Raw genomic sequence first — 22,058 nt, 5'->3', positions numbered from 1 at the left:
AGTGTGTGTGTGTGTGTGTGTGTGTGTGTGTGTGTGTGTGTTTCCACCCATCGCTGCATTAAACATGATTAAAGATCTTTTATAAACTCCACCCTTCAACTCATGCAAGAAGTAGGCCTATACGCTAATTCACTTGCAGCAGCAGATTTTTTAGGCTGCCATCTGTTATATACAATGGCACTGGAGTTATCAGCTGTTATGGATCTTTATTTCATAATCTCATAATGTTATTTCAGTGACATCACGCCTGATGGGTTTTTGTTTTTTTCGTTTTGTTTTGTTTTAATGAAACGGGCTACTTTCAAAATAAACTTACAAAATGCTCCAAATATGTCCCCCCACAATACACAACACTTACAAAGAGCTCACGGTCTAGTAGTAATTAATTCTGGCACTATTTAATGCGACGCTTTGTTTTTTTTAAAAGGATCATCACATGCAATTTGTTTAGAAAATCGCACGAGGAGAGCACGATGCAAGTAGAAATTCAATTTGGGGAACGAAAAAAAGCATCAGTCTTTGTGTTTATCTTCAACTAAGCGCATATTTACAAGGCTGCTCTGACTGCTGTGACGCGTGTGTCACATCCACATCAGCAGAAGGAAGCTAATTATAAGGACTGTAAAGACCGACTGCAGGAGACAGGAAGTAGCGGTGCTACTGTCAAAATAAAAGCACGTGGACACAGCGCAGCCCTGACAAATGTGAAGCAAGCAGTGGTGTTATAGTGTGTAATAGCTTATTAATTAATAATTGAATAGCACTCTGTTCTGCAAGCCAGCGAATCTCTTCCAGTCTGCACCAGCCTGTCTGCACCTTTTTAAGCCCTTAACATTAAATGTGCAGTAAAATACTGGCTGCTGTTTGCAAACTGCAGGACCATGTCTTCAGGGGGCTGGTGATGTCATAGATTGATATACAATTTTCAGATTAATTTTGAAATTATTGATTCAAAATAAATGATTTATCGTTTCATACTGAGCTTCTAGTAAAGTGTATATTTGTTTCAACAATGCCTTAGTTATTCCAGGACAAAAACAATGAGCCACTGTCCTTCTACAACAAGGTCATACTCATTTGAACATACCAAGAAAACCAATCCGGTTTGTAGGCCTCAGAAGAAAGCTGTGACTACTGAACTGTAAAATTGTAGCTGATCTCAAACCTTAACTCATAATATACCAAAGACAAAATAATCAACTTCCGGTGGTGTTTGAAATAAGATAAATGTGAGCTTTGTTGAAAAGGTTGAGCACTGCAAGGGTCGGGGAAAAATAGTTGAAAAACAAACAAATTAACAAAAAACATGCTTGTCTGTAAACTTGTGGAACAGTCAGAACAGGAGAAAAATCTATATGCTAGTATTATAGTAAAACTGGGATTTCTTATTTATCAGTGAAAAATGTAAAGCAGCACCATCTCTGTAAAATCTGAACACCTGGTCTGTTCAAGTTCTTAGAGGCTGAAAAGCACTCAACAGATTCTTTAAAGACAAAAAAAGACATTTAGAATTAAGTTTATTTAAAAAATGTCCTTATTAAATCTCTGGTCCAGCCTTCAATGAGTGATCCACACTTTGTGTCAAGATTGGCTGTGTGGCAGGCAGGCAAGCAGGAGTGGTGGACTCAAAATGCAGGACTCAGACACGGAAGTTAAACTTAAGCGCAGCTTTATTGCTGGGAAAAACCTCGTACTAACTAAAAAGACCAACAAAAGTCTGAACAGAGGAACTGAGGACGGAAACACTGGAAAAGAAATACTAAAATGGAGCAGGTGATTAAACACTAGAGACACAGACGCAGAACACACAGCTAGTTGAGGGTACGAGGCGACAGGGAACACAGGAAAACACAGGGCTTATATACACAGGGAGTAATCAGGGAAAGGAAAACAGGAGGGAGACACAGCTGGGAGGGTTTGGGCTAACGAGACACGGGGAGCTAGACACACTGAGATGAGGCACAACCTTTCACAATAAAACGGGAAACAGGAAACAGACACAGACTTGACACTGAACTGAACTTATACTAAACGAGAGACACAACCTAAGAACTAATCCCTCACAAAGAATAACTGAAACATAGAATAATACTAATAAACAAAGCATGACAAAAGGATCAGAATACAAACCATAATACAAAGGAATATAAGAACTGAAAATGCTGGGTCAAAATGACCCAGGGCCGTGACACTTTGCAAATTTGCCTCAGACCCAAACGCTACACAGCAAGTGGATAACTCAGTTTATCAAAATCACACTATAAACCCTGCACAGCCAAAAAGCCACAATCATGAATACCACAGCAAACTGGGACAGCTGCAATTCTTGGAAGTCAGAACCATTTCTTATGGGGATGGGATGTAATTAGCCAGGAATTGCTAAATTTATGAGCTTCTGGGCTCATGCTGCAGCCTGTTTTACAAAAAACAAATGGCCTTATGAGATAACAAATGATTAAGAGATTAAACATACAATCATTAGAATAACTTGGTGACAGGTCTGTTGACAGGACTCCCCCACCCCTATGTGTGGGGTCTAAACACCAGTGTTGGGACTAACGCGTTATTAAGTAACGCGTTACAGTAACTACGTTATTATTGTGGTAACGAGCACGGTAACTAGTTATTATGCCAAAATCAGGAACGCGTTACTCGTTACTGGGATTTAGATAGGGTCGTTACTCGTTACTTCGTGTGGTGGCTATCGCGGAGCTTCCACAGATTCAGTAACATTAGCAAGTGGTGGAGGCAGCAGGTGGATGAAGGAAAGGGGACCTCATATCCTACAGCCTCATTCTCCCCCCTCCCTCTCCCGTTTCTACTTCAATCATGAAAACTGATCAATGATCAGCTGATCGTCTTTTCTCTCTTGTTTGTTTATCGCTCACTTTGCGCCGAAAGAGGAAACCAGCGGATGTTGCGCTAAACAACAGCAGCACGTTTAAGCTTGATCAGCTGTTGTTAGAATTTATTTAATATTAATTTCTAGTATCAGCTGATGTTTGCTGGAGCCACAGCTGTAAAAGCTGCTGGTCATTATGTCGGTTTGGTTATCTGGTGAGAGGGAAACATGAAGATGAAACCAGGAGATGTCCTTACTGGATCATCAGAGCTGTGATGGAGAAACAGGTTTACCTTTTAGGTGACATGAATGAGTTGAAGGGAAGTTATGAACTGTTTCTGAGAGACAAATAACCCCAGGATCCTTTTTTAGGTAGCTGACAGCTGGTGACTGTGCAGGGGCGGGTCTAGCAAAGTGTTGCCAGGGGGGCATGTAGGGCATTAACAGGGAGAGGTGGGCACAAGGAAATACTTTTCTTTCTTATTCTCATTTAAAATGTCTAGCTTTTAAAAAAATAATTATCTGAATCTTACAACAAACGATTGATTGATAGATTGATGCATATATACCATCAAAACAGTGTACATCACTGTCACAACAGTGTTTGTTTTCATTCAAAGGCTTTAAGATTTTTCCTATAATGGTGGGCCGCTCTCTAGTCAAAATACCCGGGCCAATTTTCTGTCCCAGTCCAGCCCTGTATGCAGCTCATCTGCAGTCTGGTGTTACCTACATCTTCCTATTCAGAAGGCAGAATTTCAGAGTTCTGAGTACAATCGAAAGCACCACGACTGCAGTTTTTGTGTTGGATGTAAAAGGCGCACATGACTCTGTGACGTAGGCTAGAATCATGGCAACAGTCAATGACGGTCCAGGCGTGGGATTTCTCTCGTGGAAATATGCACATTATCTTTTCCTTTCTATTGGTAGGTGGCACAGTGCACTGTGGCAAGTAAGCAAGCTAGAAGACTGGCAACGTTATGGAAGAAACACATTAACAAGAGAATTCTGAGTAAAACCAAAGTTACTTTCCCTAGTAACTAGTTACTTTGAAAGTAACGAGTAACTTGAAGTAACTGAGTTACTTTTGAGAGAAGTAACTAGTAATGTAACTAAGTTACTATTTTAAAGTAACTTACCCAACACTGCTAAACACAGAAACAAATCCTAAGAAATGGTCTACCCTGGCAAGGAAAATGAAAACTACTGCTGCACAGGCAGAATCACTCACAGGTAAACAGCCATTCACTAACTCCCAGTCCCTCACTAAGTAAAGGAAGCACCCAGCCTCTCCTCCATGCGCAGGAACAGCTGGTAACACTAAAAGCTGTGAACATTTCCCACCGCTTGCACCTCCTTATGGTTCCATCAGCTGGTATTGGTCTAGAAATGCTTGCCATACAGGATCACTCCTGTGCAGGAAGGCTAACATCAGCAGAAAACAAGAAGAAATTAATTATATTGAAAAACTGAAGCAGTAAATGACTTCACATCAAACAGTCCGAGTGGGACCCTGTGGCGGCCCAATTCTGCCCCCCGGACCGCATGTTGGACACCGTTTCCCTCGCAAAAACGTCGCAGCTGGGCTTTTATTTTGATAGCTGTGTGCGCGTGTGTTGCGGACTTGACGCTAGTCTGTCCAGCTGAGCTGTTTATCTTCCAGGAAAATGAGTCTGGGTAAGTGACGACACTTCCCCCTCTCTCCTCAGATCCAGAACTTTTTCCCTTCTTCTCTCTTCGTTTCTGGACGCTGGGAGGTGAAGCTTTTTCCTCTTTTTTTCAGTTAAAAAACTAAACTCCAACATGTCGCCACCGTCTCGCCGGCTTCAGACGAAGCCAGTGATTACCTGCCTGAAGACTTTCCTCATATCCTACAGCCTAATTTTCTGGGTGAGTCGCCGGACTTGCAAAGGGGAAGGGGAGTAGGGGGCTACAGGCTAACGGAGGAGCAACAATGGGCTCCGAGCAGCGGCTTTGCCAACGAGGCTCACGACACGGTTTCTTGAAATCACTGCAGAAGTTAAATTTTCTGAAAAAAATATCCACGAGTCAGAGTAGAGATAGTTTTATGTCGACGGTAATAACCAGTTGTGGAAAAAAAATCCACCCAGTGTTCGCCTTTATTACCCCTGGAAGTTGCCGTTAGCCGTTAAAGTACACTAATAAAGTCACTAATGCACTTCTCAAACCTCAGTGTCACTTAGTTTTTATTTTGTTTGTTTTTTTTGTTTTTAACGGATATTTAATAAAGTAAATACATTCCATCTTATGTCAGACTGAAACTTAATTAAACTTAATGTTTAATTAACTACGAGGAAATTAATATTGTGACTCGTGGAAGGCTTTTAATTTGACTGCATTCCTCCCGTTTCTCCGTTAAACTGTTAAAATTGTTGACCTTGTGCCACATTACTGCTAAACATTCGGGATGCATTCATATATCTGCTTTGAGACCCTTTTTTCTTGTGAGATAACATATCGTGACTTGTGTAAACTAGAGCCAGACAAAGTGTGGGACAAGGCACCTGGTCGCCTGTATAATCGGCTATAGTGCTTATTTTGCTCATTTACCAGTCCATCGGTAGAACTAGCAAACATTTTGGGCAGTAGTCGATGCCATTAGATGTATGTTGTTGGTTTACTTTGTTTTTGTTGCCACACTCTCATCACAGTGTCCTTTGGCCTTTAGCCAGTGTAAAATTGGTGTTACACAGCAGATTGACCGTCATCACTCTGTGATCAGTTACCTTTGTTACACCCCTTGGCAGATAAATCAGTACACTCCTATTAATGTCTGATAAAAGAGTCTTGCAGTAACTCTGGGGAATAAAAACTCTCAGTTTGTGTTGCTGTTAACCTGTGCTGCCATATAGTGATCATCTCATCCTAGCATTTCATCTCATCTAGTTCTCAGTTTTTTGTTCCCCTTTTCTTTTTAATGCACAGCTGTTGTTCAAAACCTCTGCATACTTCTCAGATTAGAGGATTTGATGTAGGGCTTCAACTAGTAATTTTTCTTCCACACAGTTTGCTGAAACTGTTATTTTTTTTTTTTTATGAGTAGATGATTAATGGTTTTGTCTGAAAATGTCAGAGATAATTTGATGATTACAGCTCAGTTTCATATCATGATGAGATGACATTTCATTGAAGCTGGGTTTTTATATACACGTGCAACAAGAATACTACATGAGATGATTTATGGAATAAAACCCAGATTGGAGTGCAGAATAACTCTTCAGATTTCTTGTTTACTCTAAACAAAACTGTTTAAAGCTCCATAGTTAATCTATATACAAAATTAAATGATTATTTCATTTGATCTAGTGCTAATTTGCAGCTGTGGTTGGATGGTTTTCCTTAGGGAAGTACAAATGTTTAGAAGAAAAATGCAGTTTTTCATTTTTATTAATGAATTTATTTTTGGCTAGTTTATTTTGGGCCCCCCCTCTTTTTTTTTTTTTTTTTTCGGTGGGGCTAGTGAAAAAGTGCATTGGGCAACTTGTTATCACTTCCTCTTTTTGTACCAGTGACTGTGTTTCCACCAGTCACTTCCCCTTTGAAGCAAACTTTTAAAGATGGTGATGTTTTTAGCTTCTCCAATCCAAGCCGGTTTGTTTTACACCGTGACAGCGAAGCTGAATTAGTAAGTGTTTAATTAAAGATGTGCGTGTGCAAACTGCAAGCTTAGACTCTCAGATATTTGGTTAAACTTTGCTGTAGGCTCACAGCAGCCAGCGTGTCTCCAGCAACAATAACAGCAGGGATGAGCCTACAGGGGCTCAAAGCTTGTTTTTTTTTTGTTTGTTTGTTTTTAACTAGTGGTATATAAATTAACTGACTTTTGTGGGCCAATTTAAAAAAATAAATAAATAAAAGGGCACAATAAAAGTCTGATATAGTGGCCTACAGAGGATCAACTATTCTGTTTACAATGCCTCATTTTAATATAATGACCCAACTTTCAGTTAACACACTGTCTGAAGAGTTAATCAGCCAAAACAGATCAAATTGATCTTCAGTCTCTTTCCTGCATTAGAAACATGTTGGCAACTCCAAATAACAATGTAATCTGATCATAATTAAAAACATTTAAATAGGGGTTTCATAAACTTATGCATAAAATATTTTTAATACTAATCAGATTGCCAGAAGTTACAGCAAAATGCACTGTTTATCAGCAGGGGTGGGGGTGGGGTGGGGGGGTGATGACGTTGATCAAAAGTGGTTTTACTTTGATTTCCTGACTCAGGTTAAAACGTGTTTATCAGGAACAAGTAAATGCAACGACTTAATGTTGTTGCTTTACCTATACACAGGCTTATTTTGAAGTAGGAAAAACCCTGATCTAATTTGCACATTTTTAAAAAGCAGAGCAATTATCACCTGTTATCATCTTCAGGTAATATATCAGTGAAACCCTGCTTCCCTTTGTTATTTACAGGAGTAAAAAAAACTGAATATATCTTCAAATTAGAGCTTGTGGTTTAAATTTCTGCAGTTGGGAAATAACATGTTGTTTTATTATTTTCACAGTTTAATAACCAAAAATAAACGCAACAGTAATTTCTTGTTGCCGGACCCATTTACGCTTTAATCACGTTTCTTCACAAAACGAAACAAACAAACACAAGCTTGTCTGTGGAGGAAAACAGATGCTTACAGTTGTTCTCAGTGTTAGTCTTTGCTCTGAGCAAACAGCCCTGTGAGGCTCCTGCTAACACAGAGTTCAGGGCTGTGCTTTTATCTGACAATTTATTGCTGCTGCCTGGCTGAGCCGATGCCTCCCCTCAGGCTAATGACTTGTGTGGGGGAGCGTTAAAGGAAAAGCTGCTGAGATTGAGATTAAATCACAGACCGAGGCTCGAATCCCAGGCGTGTTCTTACTAAAACACACGAGGCGGGTAGATGAATAATCCACAGCATATTAAGCGTGTATTGTGAACGGAAAGGCTGTATCCTGTTTGCCTCAGATACAATCTACCCCCTGCCTCATCTACATTTGCTCCCCTGAGATCAGTGCAGATTTAATAAAGGAAGTCGCTAAGGGAAATTGTGTTTTCTCTGGATGCAGACCGACACGGTTCTCAAGTAAAAGTGAGATTCAAGGTAGATCACCAGTCTGTCAGAGTACATACACATGCAGAATAATAGATTTAAAATGTTTTTAAGTGTGTATAATTACTAAAAAAAGGTTTTATTATCATATGTGACAAAAAAGAGATCTTTATATTTTGGAAGCTGAAGTCAGTAGATATTTTTTCCCCCCTGGTGATCCACAGATAAATTAATTAGCTTTCTCTTTCTTTAATTAAGCTGCTCATTGTTTATGATTTTCCCTAGAGCTACATAATAAATTGAAATGAAATGATTGTGTTCCTGAATGCTAACCACACTCTTAAGTAACTGGTTGGTCTTGACCCGTATCAGTCACAGGTCCTAAAAGCCTTCCTTGCGTTTCTCTGTTGATCTTTGATGCTTGAGCTGACTCGCCCTTCTGTTGTCTCCAGGTCACAGGCGTGATCCTGCTGGCCGTTGGCGTGTGGGGGAAGGTAAGCTTGGAGACCTTTTTCTCCCTGGCTGCTGAGGAGAGCACCAACGCGCCATATGTCCTCATCGGGACCGGAGCCATCATCGTTATCTTCGGACTGTTCGGCTGCTTCGCCACATGCCGTGGCAGCCCGTGGATGCTCAAACTGGTCGGTGAAAGAGCAGTAGGAAACATTCCCAGTCTCAGAGATGACCTTGCATGACTGTTTTTTGTCTTTTGTGTTTCTCAGTATGCCATGTTTTTGACCTTGGTCTTCCTGGCTGAGCTCGTGGCTGGAGTTTCAGGCTTCATCTTCAGGCATGAGGTGAGGAAATGGAAATATTTTTTGACATGAGGTGGGTTAAACTTACAGTTGGTACGCTTGAATCAAAATGAAACTGTAACATGACACCGAGGGAATGTTTGTCATTTATTTTCATGGGTGAAAGTTTCTTGAAACAGGTTAAAACAAGTTCAACATCACAAACAGTGAAGTCGTGCAATCACATGAGCGTGTGCAGCGTCTGCAGCGAAAAGATGAATACCGCTATTGTGATACCCGTTATCTCTCAGTCAGGTTTCAGCTAGCACAACTCAAAGTCAACCCCTCTGTTATGTATGTGACGCCTTTATTTTGAACTCATCAGATCAAAGCCACACTGGACAACGGCTATAAAAACGCAGTGAAAAACTACAACAGCACGGACAGCAAGAATCCAGTGGACACCATCCAGAGGAATGTAAGTGGGAGATTTTCCATCACCCTAGTGGCGTTGCATTTATCTGACTTTATGTTTCTCTGTACACACCAGAGGGCTCTTGTTTATATGAACATTTTAAAAGGTCAACTCAACACTGAACGCACAGGAGCACTCTCCTTGAACCATGTTGCTCTCATCACTGTCTTCTCAAAGGGTGAATCCACAACATAGCTTTGTTTTCATTTTTTATGTTGTGACTCTTTGCTTTTAGTTGCACTGCTGCGGGGTGTATAATTACACAGACTGGAACAATACAAAGTACTTTCAAGAGAAAGGCATCCCGGTCAGCTGCTGTAAAGACAGCGATAACTGCTCACCAGAAACACTGAAGGATATCGCCAAGGCTGAGAATGTGGTGTACACAACGGTGAGTTTGGAACAAGCAGTTCATCTCAAAGATGGTCAGCTGTATTTGTAAAAGGTTTTGGTTCAATATAACTTTCTGTTTAATTCTGGGGGGGTTGTTTGTTTGTTTTTGTTTTTTTTTCCTGTTGTGAAGGGCTGCTTTGTGCTGGTAAGCACCACAATGGAGAACAACCTGGGAATAATTGCTGGGATTTCTTTTGGAATTGCCTTCTTTCAGGTATGTCTAATATTCTGTTATATGGAAACAGTTTGTGGCTACAAACCAAAGAAAAGCTGAACAATTGAAGCCGGATGTAGGAACCAATTAGTATTGTTTTTCTTGAAGTAATAACCAACCTATGTTAATTCAGTTAAATGTGATTTTATGTAGTGCCAATTCACAGCGGTCACCCCAAGCCACTTTATATTATAAGGTGAAGACCCTAAAATGTTAGAGAGAGAGCCCAACAACCAAATTATCCTATGAGCAAGGACTTGGTGACTGTGGGAAGAAAGAACGCCCAGCAAAACCACCCTCGGGGAGAGGCAACCACAGAGAGGCGAGGACAGAACACAAACTGTGGGAGAGTAGACAAAAGTTTGTGACGTGCAGTATTGGCATGTAAACACGTCAGGATTGAAAAGAGGAGTGGAGAAAAATCCTCACCGTATTAATGTGACTATGGGAATGTTTCAGGCTCACCTGATCCTGCTTTGACAAAAAGGAATGTTTTAAGCCTAAGGAATCACAGCAGTCTGCCTCAAAGTAATAAGTATAAGAAAAGGTTTTTCATCGTCACTTTGAGACAGGATGTTTCTACTCTCTGTTCTGTTAATGAAAAAGCTCAGTTTTCACCACGTTAGGGATGAAAATAAAAGGACGGGCAGATCAGCTGGAGGCTTTGTCTTGATTTTTTTCTTTTATTTTGCTGTGACCCACCTCTACTAACCAACAAACAGGAACACAGCAGGAAATGATTTCCAACAGCGAGAGAAAATCTAGTTGAAATGTGGCAACATAAGCTTGTTTGTGTGATGTGTTCTCCAGCTGTTCTCAAGACTGCACCAAGGGGGACGTAGCATGGAGACCTAGAGCAGAGCCACAGCAGCTGTGCATCTTGGCTCTGATTCAGCAGTTATTCCCCTCATACAGTCTACATTCTGATATCAGACTCAAGTTTATGGAGCCACGTTGCCCAGTGTGCATTGCTAAAATCACTTGCAGGTCATTTTTTGCACAAAGCAGCAACATGCCGCTCCAAAGGTGGCCACTTGAGACAAGCCCCAAATCAAGCCAGTCACCATAGTCTCAAGTGAATCAATATTTAAAGCATTTATAAAGCCATAAAATTTGGGAATTACCCCAAACTCTTTTCATACCTCCACTTAATAATCATCTTTCACAGATGCTATATTATCGACTGGTTCTTTGTCATGCTGAAGTTTTTGTATACTTCTTTCCCACCATTGTAGCACAGGTGTGGAGAAGGATCTTCCTAGTTCTTTCAGAGTGACTCACAGTGTAGTTAATGTTTACAGTTACTTGTAGCCTGTCTGAGCATTAGTGTGGCTGCTCCATGCAAAGCTCTGACTTAGAGTAAGTGAAGGTTATAAGTGGAAAACTGTGCAACCTGTGGTTCTGCGGTATAGCCACAGTTTTCCAGTCATACGAGAAGTCAAGTCACTCTTATTTATGTAGACTTGACCCAAGTGCTTTCCAGTTAAGACAAATGTAAAATCTTTCCAAGTCTCCAGAAACCAACACAAAACCTGAGTAAACAAACAAACATTGCTACAGTAATGGTGAAAGTCATTTAAATACCCAGTTTAAACAGCCCCTAAATCAAATGGGTCACTATAATCACCCATGTTTTAAATTTATTTCAAACATGAGCCATAAGGAAAGAATAGTTAGAAAACATGTTTAAATTACCGTAACATTGTCTGATTATTCATCTAGTAATTTTTATTTATTTTTTTGTCACTGACCTTGGTTGTCGGGGCAGGAGTCTAAGCATAGACACCCAGACATCTTCTCCAGCTCCTCACAGAAGTGTTCTCAAACCAGCTGAGAGACAGTATCTGTCAAACATGTCCCGGGTCTGCCCCGTGGCCTCCTCCCAATTGAAAGTGCTTGAAACACCTCACATAGGAGGCGTCCCAGGAGGCATTTCTAATTCCTGTCTCTTATATCCACGATGCCCACAGCTCGTGGACATTAGTGAGAGCAGGAACGCAGAGCGACGGGTAACTGAACAGCTTTGCTTTTACATTCAGCTCTCTTCTCCTCAGCAGATCAGTACAGCGGCCACGTTATCCAGCGTCCATCCACACAAAAATATCAAAACCCAGGAATTAACAAAGTATAAGAAAGAGAATCATTTAAACGTTGACTTAAAAAAAACTAAAAATGGGACAAAAGAACAGAATAATTTAATGCAGATGTCATGCGTCTTGCTAATGAATACAAGATGTAAGTAAATCTGTGAAAACACAAAAAAGGAAGTAATTGTTGCTTGTTTTGTTTTTTAAGTAATTTAAGGTTTCAGGAAGCCATAGAAAAAAAATTTCAGATGTCACTTTGGGCCGCAGATTGAAATTTGTGTACTGTGGTTTCAGCTGATTGGGATATTCCTGGCCTGCTGCTTGTCTCGATACATCACCAACAACCAGTATGAGATGGTCTAACAGTCACCTGCCACAGGTATGTCTTTTATGAGGGAGTTATCATAACAGCAAGTCACACAGATTGTTCTGAGGAGGATTTGTAACGGTCTTTCTGCTTCTATTTGCAGGTCACTGATGAGCCGGTCCTGGTGCGAACTGAGTTGGGATTTTAATATTTTGTCTTTGTGTTTCTTATCATGTAATTTTAGAGATGAAAGACACTCACCGCTTTTTCTTTTATTCAATCTCACCAATGCACAAGGGAATCACGTCTGCGGAGCATCAAAAAGGGAGAATACTCGGAACTTGGTGTGACCAAAGATAAAACATTTCACAGGTCATTTGTTATTCTGGGAGTAAATTAGGGAAATTACATTTAGTGTTTATGTTGTGTATTAGTGTCACTTTTTTTATTTGAGTTAATTTGACAGCAACATTTTCATTTCGTGTTTCGCAGTTGCCTTGTGTTATAATTTTTTTTCGCTAGTAGTCTGTAGCTGAGCAGATGAAATGTAGACAATAATAAGCTGTTAATGTTAAACGTCTGTGTATCTTTATGTGTGAAGCCTTTATAAGCCCTAGAAATGGACAGGTCACCTTCCTGAAATCAAGTACAAATGATTTATAGGAGCTGTGTGGGAAAGCGAGCCCTACCAATTATGTGTGCCAACTACACCTGACTTCTTACCACAGTTTTCAGTGTTAGTGTTATTCTTGTGTGGATGCATGTGAAATACTTGAAAATAAAAGATGAAATCCAGTGTCTCTGACAGTGTGCGTTCTTAGCAACTGTCTGTACAGCTGTTTGCTCACAAAAGAAGGAAAGAAACACAAATATTCTGGCAGCAGGTGATTTTTGGCAGACAAACATGCCCTGGATATTTGGGGCCTTTAGAAGAATGCTAATAAACTTCGAGATATGAAAGCATCTCAGTTTTTCAGTGGAAGACAACTTTATGGATTTAAATAGTATGTTTGATGTGCGATTAAAGTAACTGCACATAAAAATACAAAATACTAAAAATGCCTGAATGATCAAATAAGAATTTACCATCCACTTTGTCAAGATTCCCATTTTTTTTTTCATAATGCACTCTAATTGCATCTGTAACGTAAAGACCTGTCACACAGTTACACTATTAAACTACACACTAAAAACACAGTGCGGCCTTGAACTTTCATCCATGGCTGTGGCTGACAGCCAGGAAAACCAGACTCCCCTTCATTACCTAACTTCTATAATTTGCAGGGGTGAAGTTAAAGGGTGAACACCACATTGTTCTTCACTTCTACCACTCGGCATAGTAAAAGATGTAAACGGCTGTAACAAGGCTACACGCTGTCAGCTCGATCACCTCGTTGTTGAATCTCGTGCTTCACTGCAGCTGTTGTATTTGCACTGGCTAGTCGTTTCTCCTGATGTGTATGAAGGTGGTAGGTCTTTGCGCAACGGTTTGATATTTCATTCGAATAAACCTTTTTTCGTTCTAAAAAGCCTTGGGGGGGAAAAAATTATTATTGTGGCCAAATAATAAAAGCACAACCTACGTCTCTTTAATTTCAGGTTTAACTGTTTGCACAGCAAACGAAACAGTCACTGGGTGTAGCTGACATGATGTGCATGTGCAGGAGGTATAACCACCAGTTATACCTCTGTGCTTTGGTAATATGCCGTTGTTGACAAAATAAATATCAACACAGTCTATGCTGATTGAACTCTAAACTTCTACAAAGGCCTGAGAGATGTTGCTCATTTGCAGTTTGTTAAATAAAGTTTCCTTAGAATTGGTGCGCAGTGCTGTTAATCCTACAGCGTCACTGAGTTAGATGAGCAGTAGTGGAATGTAACTTAGTACATTTAAACTGTGTTTCTGAACTCTGATACTTGACACTGCTTGTTTTATGTTTTCTGGTGCTCGCCTGCTACAACTTGCTTAATTGCATCATTTAATACTTGCATGAACTCATGTTAACTTACAGGATATGAGCACATAAATATTTTATGGGAGAAAAGAATGTGTTTGGGCATTTGGGCCCCATTCCTTCAACAAGGAGAGTGAATTTGAAGACAGTAAGTGTTTCATGAAGTTCCAGAGAATAGTTATCAATGATAGGCACACTCGGACACACAGAACCATACAATCACACATTAAATGCTTCTAAGAAAATTTAGTTGATGTTCATTAAAATAAAAATGAGCATATGTAGAAAACTGTGACATTTTAGTGCCCTTAGAGCGCTTTATTGCCCTGAGGTAACCAGTTTCTGGTGGGGTCAAATTTGATTTGCATGATGTTTGACGCAAGGACACAGACCATTTCTGTAGCTTTGCCTCTGTACACCAACACATTAGACTGTAAATAAATAATTGAATTCATGCTGATGAATACAAGCAGGCTTCTATAAATATGTATAAGCTTTGGCTATTGCTCACAGCTTAGACACAGGCAACTTGTGCCATGCTTTTCAAAGCACTGACTGCTGGTTTTACTCAGGAAAATTGCAGGTGAAACTAATCCAATAATGCAGGGATGTCAAACTCATTTTACATGACGCACCAAATGCAGCTCCACTTTGATCCTTAGTGTGACAAATGAATGAAACTCTGCCCTTTGTCAGTGTAAAGAAGTTTCAACTTCACATTTAATCCCTTAGATATCTTAATATAAGAAAAATTTGTGCAATTTCAACAGTTTTTCTACAAGATAAAGAAATGCTGCTGTAGTAAATGAAAAAAGTCCGCCAGCATGACTCTTTGGGCTTAAATTGGAAGAAATAAATGTGTAAATTCACAGTAAATTATCCTGTAATTTTAAAACAGAAAATTGTTATTTTACAGAAAATGTCCTTTTTTGTTTGGATCTTTTTTTCTTCTTTTACTGTGGACCTAAACAAAACAGAAATGTCTACTTTTCTGTGATTTTATTGTTTATTTATTAATTAAATTAACTGCTGCACTAAGATTGGCATTGAGGGAGATCTTTATCAGTGGAAAAGGCTGTAAAACTCGTGAAAATACAGCTAAAAGCCTGAAATTTATGCCAGACTTTTAGGGACACCCGTGACACAGTGGATGCTCCACCTGGTGACACGTGCTGCTCCTGGGGTCATGTCTCGTTTGGATGCGTGTATTGCATCAGCGAGGACGCTTCAGTTGAACCCACACAACTTAACCGCCAGGCGGCAGTGCTGTGCAAGATATATACAAGCCAATAAAGGACGGAGAGTGAGCGTGTGTGGGGGGGGGGGGGGGATCACACTATGCTTAGTTGAATCTTAAACCATCTATGAGTTCAACTCTTGACAAACCCGACGTGCAAAGAGCTGCACGGAGACTTACACCAGTGTTGCCTTCAGGGGACAAACGGCCCGGAAAAGATGAGCAGTAAACAGGGTGCAGCTAATCGCAGGCGAGCCCAGAACAAACATATTTGAGTGGCTGCTGCCAGATCTCATTTCATTGGTCAATTTGGGATCAGACGCTGCAGAAGCCCCGCCTGCAGTTGTCATGCAGCCCAACTGGCTCTGCAGTAAAACCCAAAGAGGCCGGACTTTCAGTCCTTCCTACCGCCCAACCCGGCTGCTGGGTATAAAAACAGCGCTTATCTGTCAGTCAGCTGAAGAAATTTTTATTTTTCTTCCCAGCGGGTGCTGTACGCTGCCTGAGAAAACTTGAGTTAACCAACCAGGACACCAGGCAAGCTTTCCCTCAGGTTTCCAGGTCAGTCTTTTACTCAGTGCCTCTCTAACTGAAGGGATGTTTGAATTTCAGCAGCAGGAAATCGAGGTCATAGTGATGCGCTTCGGGCATGATGGTATAGATCGGAAGCATACGGAAGTCTTATTCATCTGTTTTCTATTAGAGATGTCAGCTCGCGGTGTCGGTCCCCTGCAGCCAGGCTGTAGTCCGGCGTGCTGCAGGTGTTTTATTGTCCGTGCTGATTATGTAAAGCTGTCTCAGAGGGATTTGCCCTTGCTGTGCTGCATTTCTGCAGAGTCTGCTCAATCTCCCTGCACCTTTCCTGCATCCTAATCATCCCTCCCTTCATCTTGCAGATCACCAGCCAAACAGCTCTGCCTTTAAAGATCCACCCGTCTGCGCTACACTGTAACCTTACAGCCTTCAAAATGATGCAGATCAGCAGCGACTCCGTCGGCAACAAGCACTCCCTCATTAACGTCATGCACCGCTTCATAGCGGCCACCAACAACATGGACGAGACCATCATGGTGCCGAGCCTGCTGCGAGACATGCCGCTGGACGAGCAGCAGGCTAACAACAACAACGAACCGCCGTGCAGCAACAAGCAGAGGGACATGTACGAGCATTACCTGCTGCTCAAGTCCATAAAGAACGACATGGAGTGGGGCCTGCTGAAGAGGGAGGTGAGCAGCGGTGCCAGCTTCCTGGAGATGGCGGTGAAGCAGGAAGAGCAGCAGGCGGTGAAGGGAGACATACACGTGGATGACAACGCTGACCTGCAGCATCAGTTTCATTATCACCTCAGAGGACTGTTTGGCGTGCTGTCCAAGCTGACCATGCAGGCAGACCACCTCACCAACAGGTACAAGAGGGAAATTGGAGGAGGAAACTTCATGAGATAGAAGTAACTGCATCAGTTTTCCTCGCCCTTTTCTCCTCAAACTGACTTGAAATAGTGAGGTGTTTTGTGATGGGCCAGATCTCTTCCAAAACTCTCAGATGGACAGTAAACTGACCAGGGCAACCACTCCTGGCTTCTCCTGCTACTGAATAACACTCAAACTTCAATCCTGCTCCTCCGCCCCCTCCCATCAATGAATAAAAATAAATAAATAAATAAACCAGTGATCCCTGCGCATGTCGTCAGCCTGCCTCTTCTGGAGAGGCTGGCATGTTCGTGCTTGGTGGAGGTTTACTGAATCAAGTCCTGATGAAGCACAGCTCTGATTTTAGGCAGAACGTTTTCCCTCACGTGCTCTGCATTTTAAATTTACATGAATTTCAAGTTGAAGTGAATAAAGTTTCTGCCCATAGGAGATATTGAATGCTGGCTATTCTGTCCCTCCTTGTAAAAATGGTCATTTTATTAAAGCTGAGCTGAAGGGTTCCTGCCTGCGGAGGTTTTAAAGCGTTCCACTCAATGCTACAACAAGGTGTGCCTTGACTTTTTTGTACCATACCCTGTTCAATTCCTTCCCACATTGTCACTGTAAGTTGTTCATTATATAGCTTAAATGTTTGTCTATGGAAACTTAATTTGAAAATCCAATTTTATATTGATGCAGTAAAATGGAAATAAACATGAAGCTAATAATGTTTGTCTTGTCTGTCATTAGTAACAGGAAGGATGTTCAGACTCTCTCAAGTAGCCTGCCTATAAATAGATGTTTACCTCCATCTCTGCTCGGATGTAAACTAGTCTCTGATGTGACATTCCTGGCGAAAGATGATACTTTAGCTAAACTTCTGAGGGGAAACCCTTAAAACGTATAGATGTTGGTCCGGCCTGTGCAATGTTAATATTTTAACATGAGTATGCGGATGTTGCAAGATAATTCTAGAAGGGTTTTAGCTGGGCATGGCAATTTTGGCACTAAATGAGTAAGCAGTGCTGGGACCTCAACACCATTTAATCTTGTATCTGATGCAAATTGCCTGGAGCCCGTTTTAAGCACTTCAGTATATCATCTAAAGTACATGGGCACAAGTTTATATTTTAAAGTGTAATTGGACTCTTACCTCAATGCATATTCAGGCCAAGTTGCTTAAATCTTAAAAAACTAGGCAATTAAATCCTTAAACTTGACTTGGCTGAAATCAAAATGCCAACAATCGGTTTCAGAATGTTAAACCCTGAACTTTCCCATCAGAACTGAATAATCCTGAAACAAAGTTCAAATCTCACTGTACAAATGGTAGCTGCAAGAGGACAAGTGGCAGTAAAGCAAACTGAGCCATCACGGTTGATAAGACTTTATTTGGGTGAGACAAATTTGATAAATAATAAAACTGCAAGTGGTGACAGAGAACATGGTCTGAACCTCAAGTAGTTTTGGAAGATTTGCTTCATCACATTTAGTTGATCTGTAAGTTGCTCCAACCAGAAGCCCATCCATCCATCAATCCATCCATCGCTGAGTAAAGCCCTCCCCTTAGCAACAGCTCCACCAAGAGCAGCCAATCCAGTTGCAGAGAGTCCCTCCCCCTCCCTCTTTTCTCTCTCAAAGGCACAGCAGTGATTAAGAGATTGTAATGTGGTGAGGGCCATCCAGGAAGCAATGGGTCCAACACACTGGCGCTCCTCTGGCGAGCAGCAGCGAGGACGCTGGGGTCAGGGAGTTTGCATGGAAAGCGCTGTGGCGAGAGGCTGCAGTTCTCCTCTGTCTCCTCTCACAATGGGCCTCACAGATGGCTGCGAATCAAAATGGCTGTGCTGGTCAGTGTGCCTCAGCCCACTCAGATAAACTGGGTTAACCCAACTGGTGACAGCTGGCCACATGGGGAATTAAAAAAAAAGAAATGCAACCTTTACACTGATCTAATTTATAACTAAGAAATAAATCCATGGGCATGTTTGCCTGTCTGTTCATTTATTTTTATTCTATTTCTAACTTTGCTTTAATTTGATGCTTGTAAAAATCCACTGTACACACCATCAAATGATTAGAGATTAGCTTTTAATATAATGGAGTTCTTAGCTGGTACACAGTAAACAGCTGGTGGAGACCGAAAACTGAGCTTTAAGAGTAGATATTGGAATTACAATGTCCAGTTATATACAGTTGGGTCCATAATTTGTTGGACAAAGACACAGTTTTCATAGTTTTACCTTTGTAACCCAAATCTGGAGGTTTTGCAAATGTTTTGAATTAACTGTTCAGGAGTTATTGCACAGCACTCCATTTTTAGAGGCTTAAAATTAATTGGACAAACTAATATATTAAATATGAGGACTGGTTTTAATTCTTGGATGAAAATCATTTGCAGACAATGACTACCCAATGTTTGAAATCCATGGACATGACCAATTGCTGTGCTTCCTCCATTGAGGTGCTCCTTTTCCTGTGCCCGGCTTCAGTTGTTGCTTGAATTTGGGTCTCTCGGCATTCACTTTTGTATTTAATGACTGAAAAGCTGTTCTACTGGCCTCAGATCAGGTGAGTGACTTAACTATTGAGTATTATCCCAGTTCTTTAATTGAAAAAATCCTGGTTTGCTCCGTGTGCTACTGTGGTGGTGAACAGTAGCACCAACAAATTGGTGTCTTTTGCCTGGCAACAAATTAGTGATCTAACTGTGCAAACACAGCTACAGTAATGTTGCTCTGTGCCCATGCAGACTTCTGAATGTCTATATAAGCAAATGTTTGCTCAGAAGTTTGCTTGTTTTAACAGCTTTGCATGTGGCTACAAAACAAGTGTTGCAGGTTTATACTATGCAGGCCACTTGGTTATGGTGTTCCATGTATACCCTGCCTGCTAGCATCTTGCACCCTGCTGTTATGTGCAGGATTGTCTCAGGGGCTTCTTTACACAGCCTGCACCTGGGGTCTTGCATCGTGTGGTAGACCCCAGCCTCTATGGATCTTGTCTTCAGAGCTTGTTCCTGTGCTGTCTTTGAGTCCAGCTCTGTCCAGCCACTGGTACATTGAAGATATTTATATTTAACCCACCCTCCATCATCCATCCTTTTAACCATTTATCTACTTATCCTGTTGTGGACAAGAGGCAGGGTACATCCTGGACATCACAGATTTTTCAGATTTTAAGGATTTAGCTTGTGAAATATTTTAATCTCTTAGGTAGGAGCAGGTCTTAAGTAACCTCTGACACCAGGGAAACTATCTTTTAGCACTCAAACTGTCTGAAACATATTCTATTTTAAAAAAAATCAAGGGTTTACTGCACTAAATTATTTGTTTAGTCAGACATTTCTTCCTGTAAACTAGTGAAATCCTTGTAAAGTTGTTTTTCAGCCAAACAAATCTCCAATGGTCTGAACCATGACACTGATATTCTGTAATACAGCTCGGACTGCAAAAGTCTCCCAGGTCACGTTAATGTCTTGAGAAACCCGAGAGCAAATGGTTGTGACCGCTGAGTACACTGCAGATTTCAAGATGCTCCACAGCGGTGATGAGGAAGTGCTGTTTCACCAGGCGGTGACACCTTATGCTTCACTGGCTGGGTTATATTTCAAATGTTAGATGGCTCTTTGTGTTATATAATCCGTTTTAATTCATCATAGTTGTGTCTATAAAAAGGAACCCCAGTGTAAATGTTCTTCAGATATCTGATATGTTTGGCACAGGTGGGGTGTTCCAACGTGTTTTTGGCAACGTGACCGGCAGACCTAGGGACATGGCAGTCATTTGGTGTTGAAAGGACTGCTTGGATGGCAGATCTCTGCCCAGCTCCGCTTGCCAGCATGAGGCTGCGTGACTGGAGACGTGGCAGCGGCTGCTGTCACTTCTCCCAGGAGCAATTTCTATTGCTCAACAGCTGTAAAACTCCAGTCTGACGCGGATAAAGAGCCAGACAGAGCAGGTCAATTTAACCTCACACAGGCACAGGAGCACCAATGATCACAAATATAGCCTTAGATCTGCTCTTACAGTACCATTATATACAATATCTCCCTGGCGCACCTACAACATGTTTGCTCTTATCACTTCCTTACCTGCATGTTGACGTTTTTATGGTGACAACATTGCTCCCTGAGCAAACACCTTAGCACATTCACTGTAATGTTTGCTTTAATAGGCCAGCACGTTTCAAAACCTCTGAGTTCTCACCAAGGAAGCATTTATTTAAGTCAAAGAAAAGGCCTCACACAGGCTCTCACCTTTCTATCAGTGGTGGAAGAAACATCGTGATTTGCTCAAAAAGAACCCACGCTGTAGTTTTATTCTTCATGGGGTTTTTTTGTAATATATATGCAACTCTATTTTTAATTTTGCAATATGACCCACAGCATGCAGCTTCAAATGAACATAAAATAAAATAAAAGGCTGTAAAAATACGAAATGCAGATATGAAAATAAGTACGAGGTATCAAAGTATAAATATGAATCACACAAAATATCTTCACAATACAAGTATATTTACAATTATTACAAGCTTTTGAACCCCAAGTTAATCACACATCATTACTTTGAGTGCTCAGTAAGATTAGAAAAAGCACAATATAAATGCAATTTTGTCACCAGGAGAAACTAACGAGAGGTTAAAAGCAGTGTTACCAGCATCTACAAATACTCTGCCGTTCAGGTTTGAACTCGGGTAGAGGTACAAAAAGTACAGAAAGTAAAAGTGTTCATCAGACAGCAGAAGGTGCGAGATTACTGCCGCTGAGACTTCAAGCTGAAATCAGTGTATTTATTGTTCCAGCAGGTTATAGGTTAACCTGCATCACGCCAGCTGATCTTGCACATAACCCTGCAATAAAAAGGCAATCTCGGCGGCTATATCTACTGTCAGCATGTGACCCACGTCACAACCCTCGCTAAGATATCCACGAGGACATATTTTAACTCTGAGTTTAAAACATCAATGATAAATAAATGTGTGAAAAAGTGTTCAAATGAAAATTAAAGTGCGTATGCTGCACCTTAACTCAGGTGCTTGAGTCATTGAGACTACATTTGAAGAAGCCCTCCAGCACGTTTGCAGCTGGTCCCAAAGGTAACAGTTGCTTGTTATCCAAACAAGTTGGCTGTTGTTGATGCGATGCGGTTGTATGTTGCCTGCATGCAGCAGAATTACGGTTGCTAGGCATTGCCCTGACGTAAAATCGTCTCATGTGAAGCCCGCGTCGAGACCTACAATGCTCTGCCTTGTGCTGCAGAGATAATGTGAACCGGCACGTTCACTGATGTCATTAACATTTCTGCGTGTGTGACTTCTGCCTGACTGCACAAGAGGAGCGTGG

The 22,058-nt window shown here is 41.1% G+C and overlaps 2 protein-coding genes across 2 annotated transcripts; both read left to right on the top strand.

Moving 5' to 3' along the window:
- Positions 1 to 4,415: 4,415 nt before the first annotated feature.
- Positions 4,416 to 12,906, top strand: tspan7 (tetraspanin 7). The gene is made up of 9 exons (XM_040016000.1): positions 4,416 to 4,519; positions 4,626 to 4,732; positions 8,353 to 8,541; positions 8,623 to 8,697; positions 9,020 to 9,112; positions 9,345 to 9,500; positions 9,633 to 9,716; positions 12,098 to 12,182; positions 12,274 to 12,906. The coding sequence occupies exons 1-8, from the start codon at positions 4,510 to 4,512 to the stop codon at positions 12,164 to 12,166; spliced, it is 783 nt and encodes a 260-aa protein (XP_039871934.1). The 5' UTR covers positions 4,416 to 4,509; the 3' UTR covers positions 12,167 to 12,182; positions 12,274 to 12,906.
- A 2,825-nt stretch (positions 12,907 to 15,731) lies between these two features.
- On the top strand, positions 15,732 to 17,442 carry mid1ip1l (MID1 interacting protein 1, like). The gene is made up of 2 exons (XM_040016047.1): positions 15,732 to 15,866; positions 16,202 to 17,442. The coding sequence occupies exon 2, from the start codon at positions 16,274 to 16,276 to the stop codon at positions 16,748 to 16,750; it is 477 nt and encodes a 158-aa protein (XP_039871981.1). The 5' UTR covers positions 15,732 to 15,866; positions 16,202 to 16,273; the 3' UTR covers positions 16,751 to 17,442.
- The last annotated feature ends 4,616 nt before the right edge of the window (positions 17,443 to 22,058 follow it).

This window comes from Simochromis diagramma, unplaced genomic scaffold, assembly GCF_900408965.1.
Source record: "Simochromis diagramma unplaced genomic scaffold, fSimDia1.1 OVJJ01000685.1, whole genome shotgun sequence".
Taxonomy (NCBI): Eukaryota; Metazoa; Chordata; class Actinopteri; order Cichliformes; family Cichlidae; genus Simochromis; species Simochromis diagramma.
The sequence above is the reverse complement of the archived record's forward strand: the minus strand, read 5'-3'. Positions and strand labels throughout refer to the sequence as shown.

What these genes read in the sequence shown, in the direction of transcription:
- tspan7 (XM_040016000.1), top strand. An exon ending in GCTTCATCTTCAGGCATGAG is followed by an intron (nt 8,698 to 9,019) that starts GTGAGGAAATGG and finishes TGAACTCATCAG; the next exon opens with ATCAAAGCCACACTGGACAA. An exon ending in AGAATGTGGTGTACACAACG is followed by an intron (nt 9,501 to 9,632) that starts GTGAGTTTGGAA and finishes CCTGTTGTGAAG; the next exon opens with GGCTGCTTTGTGCTGGTAAG.
- mid1ip1l (XM_040016047.1), top strand. Translation starts at nt 16,274, where the DNA reads ATGATGCAGATCAGCAGCGACTCCGTCGGCAACAAGCACTCCCTCATT.